This window comes from Callithrix jacchus, chromosome 9 (assembly GCF_049354715.1).
Source record: "Callithrix jacchus isolate 240 chromosome 9, calJac240_pri, whole genome shotgun sequence".
Lineage (NCBI taxonomy): Eukaryota > Metazoa > Chordata > Mammalia > Primates > Cebidae > Callithrix > Callithrix jacchus.
The window spans coordinates 47,737,315-47,759,007 of NC_133510.1; the positions used below are offsets into that span (position 1 = coordinate 47,737,315).

A 21,693-nucleotide genomic window follows, 5' to 3' on the forward strand; every position below is an offset into this window, starting at 1 on the left:
TAGAAATCCCCAAAGTATTTTTCAACTTTTAGATACCACCAAAATACATCTACAGCCTTTGTGATAATAACCAGTGAAAATCTACCGTCAGAGTTCTACTGGTTCTCCTTATTTTTTGTTTGCCTAAACTCAAGTATCTTGGAAGCTATTTAGTCTGCTGAAGCCATTCTAAGAGTCGCATAAGGCTGGAGGAGTGAATGCATCTTCCAGAGCTATCACTGTTAACTCATTAGTTGTGTTTTATCATCTGTGAATCTTACTGATTGAAATGTAACTGTCCATGGGACTCTTTGGATAACTTTAGATATTAGGGGGAAAATTCAAGGGAAATTATTAGTTTTCTCACCTTAAACATGTCACTTTAGACTCCTTAAGAAACTAGAGTAATATAACTGTTTATTTGTTCTTTTCCATACCATTTTTACATATATTTGGGGGGCAGATCTGTCATTGCTGTATCAGCATATGTTATGTATTTATCAGCATATAATTTCAAAGAAAAGACAATTATGTTACAGGGAAATATCTATACTGTTTTTAACCTCAAAATTTGGTGTTTTTATTTACATATGTTCAGACAGTCTTTAGCAAAAATATATCCTCCCCTATAATCATCCATTCTGCCAAATTTATCTCTACTTCTTTACCTATGTCATATTTCTACACTACTGGCATGCCTATTGATTTAATCTAACTATTCTCTTTCCAAATTGCATCAAAAATTGCATTTTGGAGTTTATTGTGAGCTTTTGAAAGTAAATGGGGAAACAGTTCACTAAAAGAAAGAGAAAACAGATTAGAAATGGGTTAAAAATACAAATAGAACATTTGCCACCACAAGACTTATCACAAAAACTTCATAAACAAGCATCTGTCTTAAGAACTAGAAGTGCCATTATCAGAAGTACTTTTTGTTTTCAGATATCTTAATAGACTAAAAAATAGGAATGCAAGGAAAAGAGTTGCCAAAAGTTTTAACACTAACACGAAGTGGTATGTCCTGTTTTTAGGAAGTGCTGGAGTCTCAGAGTCAAGAATTTATAGGGAATCCAGAGGACGTGGTAGCAATGAACCCCACATAAAGCGTCCAATGAATGCCTTCATGGTATGGGCTAAAGATGAACGGAGAAAGATCCTTCAAGCCTTTCCTGACATGCACAACTCCAACATCAGCAAGATATTGGGTAAGAAAAACATTAAGAACTAAGTGACATATGGAATAAAGGCACTGCCCTGTTTCCTGCAGCTGTGGGAGGATCCTGGATTTGGAGGCCATGTAGCTCATGATATCTGCTTATCCAGAAAATAAGCATCGTCATTGAGGCTTCTTCTGTTGATGAAGCATTCCATGTTCATTGGGAAATATACCATATTTCTATAGCTCATTTAGCTGTCTGTTTTCATACTAATTATTTTAATGCTTTATCATCTTCAAAAATTAGAAATACTTTTACTAAGGCTGAGAAAAAAGTTGCTTTCACATGAGTCACTAGACATTGCTACTGATCACTTTTATTCATTTCATTGCATACTATAGACAACTTATTGTAATCTTAAGGTCTCCTTCCTCTCTCATCATCCTCTGTAACAGAAGGATAAGGAGTTTTGTTTGTAGAATTCATCATGTTGTGGGGGTGAGGGTGGAGGTGGTGAAGATATTTATTCCAGTGCTACAATTGAAAATCAGCTTTAGATTCTCAGAACACAGGAAGATGTAGAGTGTACATTTCTACATTTATACTTTTAGTAACCTTGAGAACTAAAGATACTTTTAGTAAGAATAATTTTTAATACTTCTCAGGATAATTAAAAGGAGACTTTTCTGCCATTGCAACATTCAATTTAACAGAAAACAAAGTACATATTTACTCTACCTACACAGACACTGAAGCACACAGGAAAAATGGTTGGGAAGATACAGTGCAGATTAAAAAGATACCTATTATAGAACAATTCAGGTCCCAGGGGAAAAAAAAGAGAAGATTCCATTGCTTTTGTGCCTTACCTTGACATCATTATCATTGTAATTATCATTATCATTGTAATTATCATTATCTTCATCAATACCTTTGTCTTCATAATCTTCACCTTCAAGTAGCCTGATGGCCAAATACTCGACAATCTAAGAAAATTTTGATTACTCACTCTGTGACTTCTAAGAGTTTAATGATAAAAATAAAATAGAAATATTTGATCAGAAAATGTTGGCTTTAACAAGTAACCAAATTTGTCAAAATTATTAAGGCTTTATTCAAATTCGTGGTGCACTTGGAATTACATGGAGTTTATAATGATAGTACCACTTTTGATTCTTTACCGATCATCTATAAATGGCTAACATATTGATGAGGTTTTTGTTTTTGTTTTTTTTGGGAGATGGAGTCTCGATTTACCACCCAGGCTGGAGTGCAGTGGTGCGATCTCAGCTCACTGCAACCTCTGCCTCCCAGGTTCAAGCAGTTTTTCTGCCTCAGCCTCCTGAGTAGCTGGGATTACAGGTGCGGGCAGCCATAGCCAACTAATTTTGTATTTTGGCCAGGCTGGTCTCGAACTTCTGACCTCAGATAATCCACCTGCCTCAGGCTCCCAAAGTGCTAGGATTACAGGTGTGAGCCACCTCTTCCGGCCGCATGAGTTTTTATGATCCCATATTCTCAACAAAGGTAATAGATGCCACCCAGTCCACAAGGTGCATTCGTAATGGGATCAAAACAGAAACCATTAGCCACTTAAACTTGTATCTCATTTTTCACCTAAATCTTATCTAAAAAGACATGAACATACAAAGCTTTCAGTAGTACAGATAGAAAATATGAAAATCTGTGTGTAAAAATATATATCGTGCATAATCAAAAACTTGAACTGATCAAGAGGAAATCCATATTTTTTTACATCTCCACCAGTGCTGGTCTGTTTTTCCTTTTTGTGACTATAGTCTACCTTCCATATGAAATTTCCCATCTTTACAAAACAACATACCAGTTTCATCTGGAAAAACTCTAGAAAAGAATACTTTATGTAAGCATATTTCAAGTTTTAATGTATCAGTTATTCCCAAATTATACATCCAAAATTGTCAGAATAAAGAAGAAGTCAAATGCTAAGATTTCAAAATTGGCTTTATATTATTCAACTCATGTGTCTGAATACCAAAAAGGTGATAATCACCAATTAAAACTATCTTAACTATAAGAAATACCAGTTTTGATGAAATGATATTTTAGGAAATGTAGCAAAAGCCTCCTTGGAAAAGAGATGACTGGCTAAGATAATTCCCTTCTGATCTAAGGGAAAGGATATTAGAATGACCATATGATTATATCATAATAGACAACATGAAAGAGAATACTGCCTAATTTCAGTCTTTCTGATGAAAATGTATTATTAAAAGATACAACATTTATATTTGGGAACAAAAAAAACATTGAGGTGTTTTGGGCCTCAGTATTTAGTCACAGCTTTAAATAAATAAGTGACTGTCAAATATTCACAAGAGCATTCTAAATGGCCCATTTCATACAAAAGTACAAAGAAAGCTTGATGTTTTCCTCTTTGCTGATTGTTTTGGATAACAGCCTCGACAGCATGCCGCTAATTCATTCTGCTTAAAACAGGCGCTTGAGCTGGGTTGACATTTTCCGTAGTCTCTGGGGATCCTAGTTGACATTTTAAAGGGCTTCTAAGCATTTTATAATACCCTAAAATCTGGTTTTAATAAGCCATTCTGCTGAAATTGTTAACATAAGGAATCACCTTTTACTGCTTGGCGCTAGATCAGGGGATGAGGGACATCTTTTTCTGATTACATATACAGTAGTTGGAGTAGAATGTGTAAATTCATTACAGACCCCATGGAGATGACAATGTTCCTCAGCTCAAACTCTTCACTTTTAGTGTATTGCCAGATTTAGAAAGGAAAGGAATAATTATAGGACCTTTTTATTCCGCTCTATTTAGAGCATCAAATATTTTTGATTGAAACTTCCTCTTTTCTCATCAGGAGGAAAACCCAATTGTCCTTCTCTGCTTTTTTATTCTAAAAGGCCAACCTTTTGAAAGCAGCAGGGAATAAACTCCCTGGACATCAATACAGAGTAAGCAGCCAGCCACGCCCAAATTAAGTAGATATTTTTTATCTTTTTTTGGTGATACCCAAAATGCTTTCTATCATTCTCATCAAGTGTGTTTCAGGGGTTAGTTAACACCTCAGCTGAATACAATGGTTATCGTACCTGCAAAGCCATTGAAATCAAAACCAAACTTGTCAGTTGGTTAACCTAACTCAGTGTTACTGTTTTGAAAATGAAAACTGGATTTACCACCACATGGAAACATTGCTCTGTACTGTCATAAAATGTAGTAGCTAGCCATTTGCCCCAGTTTGTGCTTAGCTATCTTAATTCTTGAAAAGACTTGGAATTATTATATGACCATATTTTAAAATGTAATTTAGATTCAGTGATACTTTCAGAGAAATTATACTATCAGGAGTTAAACTATTTTGTAATTCCCACTCATGCCAGATTTAGAAACAAACTTATCTAAGAATTTACACATCTTTTATCATCCCATTTCTTGATATACATGCATCTTTTTTTTCCTCTTTTTTTAAGCCAGACCAGCTTTCCTTAAGTTAGTCTAATTCCTCTTTCCACTGAAAGACCTCAAGTATTATATTCTTCCTCAATAGGATGTTCTTCTCTTTGTGATCCCCAGAGGAGTCATTCCTACAGCAAAGCCTTGCTGACCTGCAGAGGATTGATCTCACCTCCTTATCATATGTTCTCTTACTTTCCTGCACTTTCCACAACTATAAGGAAAATAAATTTTATAATTAGATATTTAATGTGTATTCCATGATTGAATATAAGCTTCAAAGAGACAGGAACTATAACTTTTTTATTCACTCACTACTTCATATCAGTAATTAATACAACATTATGCACATAGTAGGAATATAAAAACAACTCTCACATTCCAAGGCAGATTACTTCAAAGCATATACATTTCTTTCCTTTGAAGAGCAAAAGCTTTTTGGCTTGTAGATAATTTAAACTTAGGGAAGAGTCTTTGGCAATTCCTATTCTAATTGAAAATGCTGGTTTCATTTTTGAATTTTGGGATAAAGATAGCTAATAGATTTTACACCAGATGAACCATCCTTGATCCATTTTTCAGTGTATTTCTATTTGTGAGTTATTTAGAGTAAGCTCCCTTTCCACTCCCTGATCTGAAGTTTAAAAAACTGGTATAAATGCTTGGAAGAAACTCCATGAAAAGAGTTGTTCTAGTTTAATAGTATTATAACCATATCTGTGTTTATAAATACCCTGAGAATAACATAATGATATTCAAGTATCTTCAGAGAATAATGCTGGGCCAACAGGAGTTTGAGATTATACCTACGAATGGTATGGCTTGACCAACCAACTTAATTTTGGATAATGCTATTTAAATAGAAGTTTAAGAAAGGAGTGGAAAAAGAAACTTTATTATTTAAACTGTAACCTGAGTTTTTATTGTAAATAGAATAAATTCATATTGGCTTTCTAGATTTGGAAAAAATTATATTTATACCTATGCAATATCTCTTCCAATTTCTAAGGGAAAAAGTTTCAACATTTCTAAGGGAAGAGATATTGCCTCTTTCCCTGCATGCTTTAATAAATGTAACAGCCTATATGAGGAATGCTCTACAGGTGTAGGTAAGAACTATTCAACAGTGAGTTATTTGCATTTAATATATGGTGTTATGGGTGAGTAATAAACTCATTCAAAAGCTTCTAAGATCTTACTTAGATGACATTTAAAGGCAGGTAAAAGACCATTTGGTAGCTATATCCCAGTTGTCATTTTTCATTCTTTGTACATTCGGGTTGAGTTGAGATGACTATTTGCAGATAAACACACACTTCATCTGCAAATAGATTTTTAACTCTCTCTTAATAAAAAGTAAACACTATTACTACCACTTCTATTTGAAAAAAACTTTGACAGAATCAACATTTTAAACCATATCGAAAATGTGAATTAGCAGAAACTATTTGTATTTAAGCTTCAAACTTGTCTTTTTTAATCCCAACTAAATCCACACCAAAATTAATAGTGAAAAGAAAGGGGGAAACAATTTGAGTTATTATTGCAAATGCAGACTATATTATGGGAAGTGACATCTTTGTATGTTATTGAAATCGATTTATTAAAAGAAAATCTTACTCAGTACACACTTACTGTAATAGTGACTTCTGCTATATTTTTAGGTGGCCATATACAGGAAATGCCATACATTATAGCACAATTTAAGTTCTGTCAAATCTGAGTTTGAGCCACAGATCTGCAGTTCATTATGGCCCTGGCTAGGTTAGTTTGAATCTCAATTTTCTCATCTATGAAAATAGATAGAAATGCTGTCTGTCTTATAAGATCAAGGTGAAAGGTAGGAAAAGGATAATGTATGTTAAGCTTTTAGCATAGTATATGGCACATAGTAGTTATTCAGTCCATGTTGATTACTATTATAATTTTAAGTATAATTAAATGGTTAATAAAATGAATTTTTAATTACTATCATTTTCATAAGCATAAAATACTTAAACACTTTGGGGAGGGTGAGACTACATGATATATGTTAGGAACTTTTGTAGTAAAAAACATCTCCCGCATAAAATACTCAACAACTAGATAATTAGGCTCAGACTCAAAATGTGTGATAAAATATTATGGAACTTTTTTGTTCACACGTGAATTATGATCTAATGTAGAAATGAGAAATATATTCATTAAATTATGAGCTTTTGGGTACATAATACAGAAGTTTGGCTAAACTATGAATTCAAGCCAGAAAAAAAATGAATGGCCTAGTGTTTATATCTTTAGGTACAAAACCACCACTACCTCTGTTCTTGTGGGATCTCGCTAATCAAAAACAGGTTTATGTATTTCTGGGTTTTGGCCAACATCCCTACTTTAGATTTTCTTGTTCTCAGCTATATCTCTTTTTAGAATGCTTCGAAGCTATGCAAATTGGCATCCTAACCTTCTTTCTTCATAGGATCTCGCTGGAAAGCTATGACAAACCTAGAGAAACAGCCATATTATGAGGAGCAAGCCCGTCTCAGCAAGCAGCACCTGGAGAAGTACCCTGACTATAAGTACAAGCCCAGGCCAAAGCGCACCTGCCTCGTGGATGGCAAAAAGCTGCGCATTGGTGAATACAAGGCAATCATGCGCAACAGGCGGCAGGAGATGCGGCAGTACTTCAATGTTGGGTATGGACCCTTCAGTCATTATTCTCATGGGGCAAACTTCCTGTTATACTTAATGGGATGTGAAACATATTTGTTCAGTTGCAAAGAGGCATTTTGAAAGAGAATCTGAGCTCAGAGTATTTTCAGAGACTAACAGTCTCCCACATGGTCTTGAAAAATATATCCATATGAATCCACTGCAAGTTCCTAGCTCTAACATGAGATTTGTTAACAACTAGTTTAAAAATAAGATCACTACAAGTAAATAATTTTGAAGCTTTCTATTAAAAACTTAGAAGTATAACTGGTTCTTTTCTTCATTGGTTTGCATTACCTCCTAAGCTTCACCGTGATCAATTCTACAATTGACAATTTTGTTGAGACAATACAAAAAAAATCATTTCGAAAGAAAAAATACTTATTTCTAAATATAGAGAGGTTAGTGAGCCATCAAGGTACATGTGTGGCCCTTGTAGGTCACACAAGCTAGGGATTATATGTAGTGCACAACAAGGTTATGAACAGGAAGTTTCATTCTGAACCGAGAACACAGCTCCAAGATGTTTTACAGTGCTCCTGTGGCAAGGTCGTTGAAAGTGTTGTAGATGTTCTACAGAAATGCATTGCTTCTACAGAATTCTCTCAAACACAAAAATAAGGCTGTTTTTCTTTGAAATAGAAGTTCGTTCCTAAGAGCTACTTAGAATAATAAATATTGTTCTAAATATGCGCAGAGAATAACTTATAAAAGCCTTTTCGAGTCTGCTCTGTCCCCTCCAGTTCCTTGGAAGAGGCTGCATGCTCTGTCCAGGGGTCTGTGATTCATATGCAAGCACATGACTCCTCACAAAGCTAAACACAAAACCCAACAGTTCTTGGGTTAATTCATTCATAGTAAACATATGAATGAATAAAAACGAGCATAAATGAACATCATCTATTCATCCCTTTCTATAGGACCACCTACGTTATTTATAGGACCAGTTGCAAAAATGAGGAGACAGAATCTCTTGTTAAAAAGTTATTAGGAATTTTGGCCGGGTGTGGTGGCTCACACCTGTAATCCTAGCACTTTGGGAGGCCGAGGTGGGTGGATCACCTGAGGTCAGGAGTTCAAGACCAGCCTGGCCAACATGGTGAAACCCCATCTTTATTTAAAAAAAAAAAAAAAAAAAAAACAGTTATTAGGAATTTCAAGTCTGTGGCAGCATAGCTTTAACCCAAAGGATGGGACATTAGTGCAGTTGCACAGTTTGTACATCCATGAAGCTGGTCCTGCTTCCTACCACTATGAGGCTAAAGCTGTTTTCGAGACTCGGTAGACTGTGTGAATTTGTTCAGTTCTGGTGTGTTCTGGTAGGAGCATTTTATTTTGAGAACTCTAATACTTTCGGATTTTCCTATTAAAATGAAATTATCTTTAGGTTTAATTCTAGGGAAAAATACCATTTCTGCATGTTATAGTGAAGGAAAAATGAACTTGGAGTTAAGGACCTGGGTTCTTCTGCCTCATCTTTTTGTACCCTCAGTTTTTTTAATAAAGCAGTAGTCACAAAACAGAATTAAGAATAAGATGAACAATACATGTAAAGGTCTTGTAATTTATGAAGCACTACATAGAAGTAAGGTATTAAAGTCAAAGTTGGATACAGTTTGAAAAATGTTAGACAATTAGATAAAATCATTATCTTAGAATTGGACGTTGCTGAGCAAATAGTAAAGTCCACATCTAACTATTCAGTCACCCATGATCTCTTTTTGGAAATTCCTTTCTTGACAGGCAACAAGCACAGATCCCCATTGCCACTGCCGGTGTTGTGTACCCTGGAGCCATCGCCATGGCTGGCATGCCCTCCCCTCACCTGCCCTCGGAGCACTCAAGTGTGTCTAGCAGCCCAGAGCCTGGGATGCCTGTTATCCAGAGCACTTACGGTGTGAAAGGAGAGGAGCCACATATCAAAGAAGAGATACAGGCCGAGGACATCAATGGAGAAATTTATGATGAGTACGATGAGGAAGAGGATGATCCAGATGTAGATTATGGGAGTGACAGTGAAAACCATATTGCAGGACAAGCCAACTGATAAGGGTCAAAAGATTGTTGTGACCTTAGGACTTAAAGAAGCCCTAACTGGTTCATCCTTACCAGTGGCCAAGCACATTAACTTTCTCATACACTGACTGTTACTTTAACTGTTAGTCTTAAATAGTTGGGACATCAGCTGACTAATAGACCTCAGCCTCAAAAGGCTTGGAAAGAAAAAAAAATACAACAAGCAGACAACAGTATCAACAACAAGAGATTGAAATAAGCTATGGGTAAAATAATGCCAGTAATTCAGCTGCTACATCCAAGCACTGAAGTCTTACCCGTCAACTTTTTTTTTTTTTTAATAAACTTTATGGCTGTTTGTTCTACAATGTTCTAGAAATTCTCACTCAGGTACACAGTGCCAACAAGTGGCTTGTGAATGTGTTTTGTTGTTTTGTGCTACAATTTTTAAAAAGAAATAAGTTTTGTTTTGTTTTGGGGGGTTTCTGGGTTTTTTCCTTTTCTTTTTCTTTTCTTTCATTTGTTTTCTTTGTAATGCACCTGACAGAAAAAAAAGAAAAATGAATTTCTCTTTACTTCTCTCCACCTTCTCCATCTCTATACATTAAAGATGGAAGTCTGTGCATGAGGGGGAAGAGGGAAAAAGAGCCTGTTTTTAACTTACTTGCTATCCACCACAAAATAAGCAATTATTTTCTTTAGAGGACTTTCTTTATCTGTTGCACACCACACTACATCTTTGAGCAAGTGCCAAATTTGTACTGAAGTGTTGACCAAGTTCATTTTTTCCCTTTCCTTTTTCCTGTACCTTCTTAAGTTAGGACAGTGTTATATCTTAGACAATCCCTTAGAAAACCTGAAATACCAGCAGCTGGTGAGATTTGACTTTTTTTTTTTTTTTAATGGAAACTGTAGGTGCTGTTCTCAGGTGAAAAGAGAGAGAGACATAAGAAATTTAGAGAAAAATATTTTCTGATCTTGGATTTTTGTGTGTATGTATGTGTGTGATTATGGTACTAATAGGAATAACGTTGGACCATTGTGAGTTAAACCCACATCTGGGGATGAAATCCCACATCCTCCCAAGTGACTGGTCTAGAAATAATCTTGACCTTGACTTTGCACTTCAAATGACAACTTAACCAAGTATAGGGCTCAGAAATTATATTTTTAAATGTCTAATATGATTATTATTGGATGGATCAGGTGGCCCTGTGTAATAGAGGTGTGCATGTATAACATGGAAGCTACTAGCAAACTGTTCCCAGATGTCCTTTCTCCCTGGTCAGTTGGTTCTATTAATGTTTGCTACTTAGAGATCTTTGTTTTTCCTGTTGATATTTCGAGCAAAACAATCATTGTTTTCATTGAATATATTTGGCCATTTTTCAGATGAATAGAATTAGCTTATTTCTTCAACATTCCATCCTTTCCTGATCAGGAAATGAAACTGATGATTTTATAAGGTATTTTTCACCCCTCCATGAAACGAGGTGGAGGCCTTTAGCATTTCAGAAGTGTGGGCCATGTGTAGTTCATGCCATAAAAAGTAGGATTTAATTAAAAGTCATTGCAGCCCAACAAAATGGAGCCTGGCTGCACCCAGGGATCCTTGCCACTGCTCTTCCCTTGCTGTCAGATGAATCCACTGAAGTCCAACTTTGGTTCAAGCAGAGTATTTGTGAAGAGCAACAACTGAATGTGATGGGACTGCTTATGTAGATCTTGCCAGCCAAACGCCAAGGCAGTTGTAGGGCCTGTACAAATAAATGCAAAATCATTTCAAGTCAATTGCCATTATTTGTATTGAAGTATCAGATAGTAAATACTGCAGCTAGTAGCTGGATGTGCTATAGTTTCACTCCAGTCATCATTTTCCTATTCCACCCCCACTAAACACCACCCTAAAGTTGGATTTTTACATATAAATTAAAAGAAGAAACCCTTTTATTTTTCTCTCTCTCAAAAGACTTGCTCTGGGGTTTTGCTTGGAGGAGCTGATCATATCCTGCATGTCAGAGATTTTGTTATGTTTGTTTTTCCCGTTTTTGATGACTTTATTTTCATTTGAACTGCCTCTTTTTGCTAGTGTTGTAATAATGATGATGATGATAAAATAATAATAATAGTAATAATAATAATGGTCAGCTGTTCCCAGATTAGTAAGTTATGTATAATTTATTTTATTTCTCCCCTTCTATTTTATTCTGCTCCGATTTGGAAGTGCAGCCAATAAGCTGTTAGATATTTAAAACAAATTTCCATCTCCAATTCATATATGTATGTATATGTATATATGTGTGTGTGTGCATATAAATATATACACATATATACACACATACACACACACATTTACCCACACAATTTTACTTCTCCTTCCATAAGTTTTCTCCTTTTTAAGAATGTTGGCCCCAACAATATCAGTTCTGATGTTTAAAACAAAGGAGTGAATTCATAGGAGGGTCGTGTTCAATCTTAATTAACTTATGCTCTCATCACTCATTTTAGTTATTTAATTGCCACAGTCATCTAGAGCCAATTTTTTTTTGTTTTATTTTGTTTTTAAGCACTCTGGATAAGGAAAAACTAGACACTTGTTTTTATATCATTATTATGTACAATGTGAAAACAGATTTTTAACAAATTTGTTCTCTGTCTTTGTTAACAAATTCCTTCTGAGTTATGTGGGTTCACCTCTCACGTTTGCTGGATACTTACTTCACACCATGTTATAAAAGATGCTTTGTTTTCATTTCATGACTTTGGGCTACAAGAATACTTTGTTTTAGCTCCAGGTAGATGCCATTGAAGGCATTCGTGGCTGAAACCAATTACAACACACCAGTGAATTGACAACACTTCTGTTTAGTCTTTTTCTGTTTTATTTTGTTTTATTTGAAGGGGAAAACAAATTGTTAATGGTGACTTTTAACTGCTGAAATTCAAAAGTTAATCCTAGCTACGTTTATATCCGAGACTAAACTGTGCATGAACTGAAACAAAAAGCAGGTTCATAGCCCTGCATGCTGTTCTCTTGTTCTGATGGTTAATTCACTGGATATCAAATTTTCTTTGCCCTAGTTTTCCCCAAAACAAAAGCAAAAACAGTTATATTCATGTTGAAAGTGCTTAGAAATCACTTGGTAAAAGGTGCTATGAATAGCAACTTACTGTGTTACTACATTGCCTTTTTGACATTTGGTTGATTGATAATTTTGGTCGAGGATCCTAAAACCCTGTATTCTTTTTCTGTGCCCCATAATGACCAAAAAAGATAAAGAAAATGAGAGTAAGATCAAAAGTTCAAACAAAAACACAGTCTCCCTCCTCTCTGCTTTCTTACCTACCTGTTCACACTTTATCTCTTTCCCTTTCTCTCTCTCTTACACACACACATACATACACACACACACACACACTTGCCCCAACACTGACAAATAATCTTTCCAGAATTCTGTTTTTTATAGTTGTTCTAATCAGTTTCTCTAAAAATAGTAATGTTTTTGTATGAATTTAAGAGAACATCACTGGAGAAAATAAAGTTACTCATTTATAATTACTAATAATAACTTAGTGATTAAGTTACTACAGTTGGATAAAATATAAAACTATTCTTCAGTACATTTGTACCTAAATTAGTTAAGTCCATTTTTAAAGTTCATTTGACATCTGCAGTTAAGAGTTAACCATGTATAAAATCCCTCCCAAAGAACATAATCATCATTGTTAAAACCAAATCCTCTTATAAAGAACAAATATAAAAAAATTTTCTTTGGTGAAACTATTTTATAGTTTTGATTTCTGGAGTAGAATTTTACCTTAATTCATTTAGAGAAAATTAACCATTTTATGGTCCAACTTCAGATATTTTCTTAATCCAGAAGCTGTGACTATTCCCAGAAGAAACCTATTATGTCACATTTAAAACATAAAAAATAATTACACTTTCATTCATTCTAATGGGTAAATTATTGAATTGTAATAAACAACTGTATATTTACAAACAGGTTTATAAGATATTTGTCTATCAAATTAATAGTAAAATAAAACTTACGGGGTCTGCAAGGAAAACTATGAAGGCCACTTAAAGTGGTTCAGGTATCTCTTTGTCTTGTAGGGCATAGCTGTCGGTTTAGCCAGGCTTTTCGAGTATTTAATTTTAAAGTTTCCTATAACTATCAACTTCCCAGGTTGAAGATGATGTGCTGAGTTTCCTACTGATTGATTCCTGTCCTCCCCAGTGTTTCTGTCACTGGTTCACTAAAACAGTATTTATATAGCTCCACTGGCTCTAAAGCTCTTAGTCCTTCTAACATTTTGAATTTTACAAGTAGAAATGGAAAAAAATGTAGAAAAGAGACAATCAAATGCCTGGAGCTTAAAACAAAGTATGTGCAACCTACCATCTCACTTGAAATTTAATAAAATAAATAATTATGTAAATATAACATAGAGTTATAGATTTATATTTTGTTCATAACACATAGTGTAATATAAGTTGTATATTTTCATGTTTTTGGTTTTATGTTATCATTCATGCCACAATAAAAATAAAACAGGAGTTTATGTGCTCTTAAAAAAAAGATGTGGGTTGCCACCAACCTGTTTTTCGTTTTTTTATTTTATTTTATTTTTTTGCTTTCTCCTTTTTCAGTATTACTGCCATGCAAGGCACCAATAAAAACAGCAAATGTGTTCTTTACCTATTATACTGTGTTTCTTTTCACAATTATTGTTATGAGGGTGTAATTCTTAGTTTTGTTATGAAAAGAACAAAAGTATGGAAATTTAATCTTGTTTTTTATATAATTAACCCCTCTTACTGACTTTGAGAACTAAAGGTTTAATTTTTAGTTGTGGACATTCCGGGAAAGACAGTCAGGAGTTAATATGTATCTCACTCAGACGATCTAGCTTCACTATACTGTCAAAAGATACTCTTCTTATATGTAATTGACTCAATACAATTGAAAACCCAACAGTCTAAAGCACCTTTAATATTGTTGTTTTCCCTGGCTGGACACTCTCCTTGGGTTGGGGTTTGGGTTGGGGGGTTTCTATGCTTTAGAACTGTGCTTTATTCTTTTGTTTGTATAGAAGATTTATAAATTTCAGATCATGAAATTACTAAGAACTATAAATAATTTTCACCTCGCTGGTATCTAATTTTGAATAATGGATATTTCTGAATTGTTTAACATTAGCCTCTGAGTTCTACCTTAAACATTTTTAGTGAATGTTAAAAACAAGAAGTCTCCTTTCCTTTCAATGGCCATTTTTGCTTGTCTCTTCCACCATAATGTTTTTCTACCTTGATAGTTCTATATGTAATAGTTTCATATGAGGGTGTTCGGTTGGTTGGTTGGTTGGGTGGGTGGGTGGGTGGGTGGGTGTGTGGATTTTTTAAATAGGTATCAAGACAATGGGTCAGGTAAGATTTGGTTCAGATGAATACAAGTATATAAAAGGGTTTATTCTACAAACACTGCCCACTATATCCCTTAACAGAAGCATTTTACAAAATCTGGTCCACGGACCACCTGCTTCAGAATTAACAGTGAAAAATGTTGATTCCTGGGCCCAACCCCAGATGTAGCAAATCAGAATCTCTGGGGATAGAACAAAGCTTTTGCTATTTGAAAGCTCTAAGTCATTCGGCATACTCCCATGTTCCGAAACAACCAGGAGGTGGGGATGATATTTTTCTCTTCCTCTGCCTACCTTTTCTTGCATGTCAAATTCTGCAGCTTTTGTGACCTACCATACTTTCTCTTTAGGCCTCTGAGAAAATCTTGAAACAGGGTCAGTAAGTAGGCAAGGGTTTGAGGTTTTAAGGCACTCCCAATCCCTCTCTATTGTTTGGAGGGCATTTTGTTCTTCACCACGTTGCCACTCCTTGTTTCCCTGTCTTGTGTAGCCCATCATGGCAAAGCAGTAGACTTCAGAGACTCCAGGCAAGTGGAACACTAAAAATATAACAAACATATAAAACTGCAACCCACTGAATATTTGAAAAACAAATTGAGGTTCTTTGAAAGGAGAATATCCATTGTAGGAATTGAGAAGTAAACGTTCTGTACGGTGTTTATAATAGACCACCTATGGTTGCCTTGGTCATGATCTCCTCCTACATTTCTTCAGGAAATAACATTACCAGGATATGCTAAGTATATGTGGATGGTGAAAATCTTGCCTGTTTAGGAAACTTGGCTCACCAAGGTGGAAAGCCCCAACCACCACCCTCTTTCTTCTACCAAATAAAGTTTACCTGAAAACATTCTTTTCTTGTTTTTTTTTTTTGTTTTTTTAGTTTCTTACATAATATTTAGGACTAGCATATAATAATAGATCATTTTCCTATTGCCAATGCCTTGAACAACAAAAATACTGGCAATAGTGAAAAGACACCGTTTTTTAAAATTTCAATTTTGCCAATTTTAGTTGCTGGTGTTTGAAGTTCACGTAAGTGTTTTTAAAATCATTATACTGTCATTCTTACCAAATTTAAAAGTTCTGAAGTCATCTCTATATAACTTCACAGCATCATTGAAACCTCAGTTATAACAATGGAGGTGAAGGTAAGCATGAATTAGTTCAATGTCTGATTTAAAGAATGTTTATGAAAAAAATCCAATCTATTTTCTTGAGTTTCTAAAGCAATCTAATAGCTAGCTGAGAAGACCTGTTTTATAAGTAAGCATTGTAATTAGTATGGAAAGTGTATGCAATAGTATTGCTAAAAGCTCTCTAAAATAGTATGTTTTCTTAAGGAGGCTAACATCTGTCCTACAATCTTAGTTATTCTACCAATTTGCTTAGCAAACTACTTTTACCACAAAGTATGAATTGGTTGAGCTCTGTTAATAATATATTATCATTTCTAATTAGGTCCAGATACATGAGATTTTACTCCCCTTATTGCCAGTTTCTAAAGATGCAAACAAATGTGGAATGGAATGGTACTTTGTTGCTATTCAAAATATAATCAAGAGGATAAAATCTGTGTTATCATTGATGTCTCCACTGATACAATTTAAAAAGAAAGAAAAAGCTACAAGAACAATTGTAGGAATTCAGTAGGCCTACGTAAACACCACTATTTTGTACATTGCTTGTTCAATTTATTCTTAAATTTCACAATCTGGAAAGCAATCCTAATTAAACACAGACTGTAAAATATATTTGAAATAAAGTCTTTTGTTTATAAAAATTACTGTTGTGACAACTTTTTTTATAAATTCATGTGGTCCTGCAAGAAGGTATGGGGACCCATAGGACATATTTGGACAATTATGTACACCGAAGGCTGACTGTATTCAACTTGCTCCAGCACTGGTCCTCAGGAAGCATTCTTTTGCCTTATATTTCAAGCCTACAATTTAGTAGAGTACAAATTTAAAATTGTGGTTGCTTGAACTTAAGTTTTTTATTCCTAAGTTTCTTTAGGACTATAGTCATTAGCAAACTAATTACACAAATTGTCATTTTTATTTGGAAATGATCCTTCTAGCAACATTGTCTTCTTCTGGGTTAGCAGACATGGATGGAATTAACAACCTGGTTTTCTATGGGCAGATTTTGGGGGATGTTTTTGTTGTTTGTTTTCTGAGACAGAGTCTCACTCTGTTACCTAGGCTGGAGTACAGTGAGGTGATTGGCACTCACTGCAGTATCCACCTCCCGGGTTCAAGCAATTCTTGTACCTCAGCCTCCCAGGTAGCTGGGCTTACAGCTGTGCATCACCGTGCCTGGCTACTTTTTGTATTTTTAGTAGAGACGGGGTTTTACATGTTGGCCAGGCTGGTCTCAAATTCCTGGGCAAATAGTTTTTAACATCTGGAAAATGGATTGAAATTGCTGGTGGTATAGTTTTGGGGAACAAATGCATTTAACTGTAGATTTCAAAGAGAAAATGTTAGATTGTACGCATTATAGAGTTACCAATTTCCTCCTAACCCACTAATCCCACAGATCTACAAGCTTCAATATTACAGCCTATTATGTTGCTTATATCTTAACTTCTTGCCTATTAAATCCACTGCTGGAGATATACCTTTGTCTTTTATTTTCATAGTAAAAACTTCAAAGGATCACTTAATTTTTTCAGATATTTCCAGATTCACAAAGTTTATGTTGACAGACTGAGACATTTCTAAATTTTATACTTTTCACACAAATTTTAAGCATACAAAGGCTGACTTTGTATCATCAAAGGATATTTACACATTTTTATAAATAAATAAAAATGCAAGTCATGGAAAATGGTAAGAAAAAAGAATCTTAAGAAATTTTGTGGTTTGTCTTTCTCTTAATGATTCAATATTTGTCAAATATTAAATGAATGCCACTCCTGGTCCATCTGGCAATAAAAAGCCTAATTCATGCCAAAGTTGATGAGTCACTGGCACCTTAGGTCATTATATTAACTTATGTCAATTCATAGGCTCATTCATCCATTTTTCAAAATTTGCTGTGACTTATAATAAATACACAGGTAATACAGGGCGAATGAAAAAACATATATATGTGTCTGTATATATATGTGTATATATACATACATGCACGTGTTTGTGTGTGTGTGTTTATACACAGTGAGGAGAACAACTCTAATCAAACTCTTATTTTTGTAGCAGTCAGAGTACATAAAAAACTTCATGAATTAGAGAATTCTTATTGCTTAATTGAAAGAAGCATGCAAGTTTATAATGAGAAATAAGGCTTTCATTGCCATAAATTCTCAGATAGATTTCATATTTAAGGGATAAGAAACAATTCAAAGTCCTGTCTGTTATTGAAATAGATATACAAAAGCTATAAATTTCTTTTATGTATGTTTATCAGTCCTTGAGCAGAGTTTTATAAAGACAATTTGCAAGGGGCCAGAGACAGATAATATACATATAGATAGATAACTGGATATATGAATTAAATAAGAATTTATAAGGATAAAGATGGAAGAATTGTGATTATGATGAATATAATGTCCCATAGACTAGATTTTTAAACTATCCAATGTGTCAATTGACTTTTAATTATGCTCTGTTTAGTATAATGATAGGTCTATACAAGATAAAAAACAACAATCCCTCAAAGTTTGTAATATGCAAAGAAATAAGACCAACACACATTAAGCAACAAAACAATATAAGATACGATTAATGAACCAAAAACTAGAGTGATACAGGATTTCAAATGAAAACAAGAATCATTTTAATATTTACTGAGACTTCTGCTTCCAAATAGTATGTAGTAGGTGGTAAATGGCCAGCCTCCTACTGGAACTAGAAAAAGCTGGAGAATTACAAAACTTGTGTTTTAAAGCATTAAAAAGCTTTGGAAGAAATGAGAGCTAGATGAACTACAGTTCCAGAGAAGCCAGAATCCATCCAAAGAGAAGCTGATGATTGCTAGTCATTTGTATTTAGTGAAGGCATAAGCAAATTCTGGATGTTGCTATGAAAGCCTTGGCAACTGCTGGTAGAAAGCAAAGCAGTTGTGTAGCTCTAAAGTGACAAATTGGAATCTCGAGGACCTGCAATGCAAGATAGTTTTACTAATGACATATTTGATGAGTTTTAGGGCTTTGTGGAATGCTGGCAATGTATGACAAAACTTCTAAAAGAAAGACTGAAATTATTTATTGCTTAAACAACAAAGACAAACCAGAAATAGAGGACCCATCACAAGCATCTAGCTAGTTTGCCTCTTGATATTTGCCACATTTCATCTTGAAGGAGTAGGGATACTAGAGAATTGGGCTGGGGACGTTGAAAGAGCAGATCTGAATTCCCCGTAGTCTTTTACGGTTAAGGAGACAAATACCATGTTCACAAGCAAAGCTTAAGAAAATCATGCCCCGAGACAAAATGGAGAAAGCCTGAGTACTGCCACACTGCCAATCGGCCCCAACATAGCTACTTCCCTGATGAAAGTAAAAAGATCAGCTCTTTTTCTCTAGTCTTATTAGACAAGAATGTGTAGTTAGAAACTCCACTCTGTTTCAGAGAATATCTGGAAAAAAAAAAAAAAAAGAAACCTACTCTGATGGAAGATTAAATCTATGGGTTCTTTATAGTTACTTTTATATAAAATGTTTAGGAATCATTTTTAACACTATAAATACATAAAAATACCTGAAAAGGTATTTTATGTGATATAAAATGTATTATTTTAACTAAATAAACAATGTATATTTTCAAAAATCAAGGGGAAAGCAAACATTAGAAGCAGATATTCAAATAAGGCTGATATTGATGTTAGCAAATACTTTAATGTAAGTATATCTAATATATACAAGAAAATTGATGAAAATTGCCAAAATAAAAAGGTGAAATCTATACACAGATTGAAACAGAAAAGCACACAATAGTGAAAAGTAAAACAGTTTAATGTTAAAATATACATATTTATCAAAAGAAGTACTTAAAGTGGTGATTGTTGAGAATTTTTTTAAACTGATCAAAGATATTCTACAGATTCAAGAAGCTCAAGTAAGCCCAAACAGTTTAAACAAACACCCAAAACCTACATATAGCATCATAGTGAAACCACTGGAAACCAAAGATAAAGATAAGTTTTTTAAAGTAACCAGAGAAAAGAACATGTTATCTTCAGAAAAGTGACCATTAGATTGACAGCTGACTTCTCAACAGAAACAATTGAATCAAGAAACAATGAAATCACATTTTTATAGCACTGGTGGAAAATGTGTCTAACTAGTATTCTAAACACAACACAAACTACTATCACAATGAAGGTGAAATAAAGATACTTTCAGACATATAAGCTTGGAGGATTCATCACTAGCATATCTGACTAAAAGAAATATCAAAGAAATTTCTTCAGGCTGACGGAAATGATTCTACATGAAAAATGAAACTGAAGCTATAAATAAAGAGAATTGGAAATGGTAACATATGTGTGTTAATGTAAATGAGGTGAATCTGTACACAATGCCTACTCAAACTTTAAATAAATGTAGAAGTAAATACATGACAATAATAATGGAAAGAGAAAACGGATAAACGGATTTAAAAGATTTTAAATTTCTAGCAATAACAGGAAGTCAATGATGCGTGCTATGATCTCTAAATAGAGAGTGGTGAAAAAGAATGTACAACTAACTTATTCACAGAAATGAAAAAAAAAAATGAAATAAAACATTTTGATCTAAAGGAAGTCTAACTTGTCAGAGTGAATACAATTTTTAAAAAGCCAAAACTATATGTTACCACAAGAAATGTAACCCAGGGCTTGGTGTGGTGGCTATGCCTGTAATCTCAACACTTTGGGAGGCCAAGGTAAGAGGATCACTTGAGCCAAACAGTTCAAGACAAGTCTAAGCAACACAGTGAGACCTTGTCTCTATACCAACATAATTGAAAGTAAAAGCATGGAAGAAACTATGTTGCTATATTATTCAAACACTAATGAAAAGAAAGCTACTGTAGCTATAGTAATGTCAGACTATAGGAGATAGTCTCCTATAATATTATATAGATGTTAATAATATATAAGCGTTATTCTAAGGAGACTTTCAGATAAGAAGTGTTACCAAAAATAAATAAATATATTTCACAATGATAAAAGATTAAATCCAATAAGAAGATATGAGAATTTTTAAAGTCTATATATCCTAAATATTATAACTGCAAATGATACAAAACAAATAAAATGGACAAAAGTGAACAAAAAAATACACAAGTCCACCAGCCTAACAGAATGCCATAATATAGTTCATTCAATAGCTGTCAGAACAAACTAAAAGATAATTAGTGAAAATATAGAAGGTCTGAACAATGCAATTAACAAACTTGACCTAATTGACATGTATGGAATACTGACCACAATAATAATGGAATTAAAATTCTTTTCAAGTCCCCTGGGTGCGGTGGCTCATGCCTGTAATCCCAGAATTTTGGGAGGCTGAGGAGGGTGGATTTCCTGAGGTCAGGAGTTTGTGACCTGCTTGTCCAACATGGTGAAACCCCATCTTTACTAAAAAATACAAAAAGTTAGCTGAGCATGGTGGTGGGTGCCTGTAATCTCAGCTACTCAGCTGAGGCTGAGGCAGGAGAATCACTTGAACCTGAGAGGCAGAGGTTGCAGTGAGCTGAGATTATGCCATTGCACTCCAGCCTGGGTAACAAGAGCAAGACTCAGTCTCAAAAAAAAAAAAAAAAAAAATTAAGAACCCTCAGTGGTAGAATCAGTAATAAATTCTTATGTCTCTCTAGTTAATAAGAGAATAAATATGATAAAATGAAATGGGCCAATGCTATCTATTTCATAAGCACTGAAATTCAAATCCAGGTTTCAAAATTATCCCTTTACTTCTTGGGAACTATTTGAAAACTGGATGAGCTTTTTCATCATTTTTCACTTACTGCAATA

General features: G+C 34.3%; 1 protein-coding gene across 33 annotated transcripts in view; it reads left to right on the forward strand.

The window, feature by feature from the left end:
* SOX5 (SRY-box transcription factor 5) overlaps window positions 1–14,006 on the forward strand; it is a 1,034,770-nt gene extending 1,020,764 nt beyond the window's left edge. For all 33 annotated transcript variants that reach the window (XM_035258425.3, XM_078339089.1, XM_078339088.1 and 30 more), the window contains 3 exons: window positions 1,011–1,184; window positions 7,052–7,268; window positions 9,028–14,006. In XM_035258425.3, coding sequence (XP_035114316.1) covers window positions 1,011–1,184; window positions 7,052–7,268; window positions 9,028–9,331 — 695 coding nt within the window. In that variant the 3' untranslated portion in view covers window positions 9,332–14,006. The remainder of the gene's footprint in view (window positions 1–1,010; window positions 1,185–7,051; window positions 7,269–9,027) is intronic.
* Window positions 14,007–21,693: the final 7,687 nt, after the last annotated feature.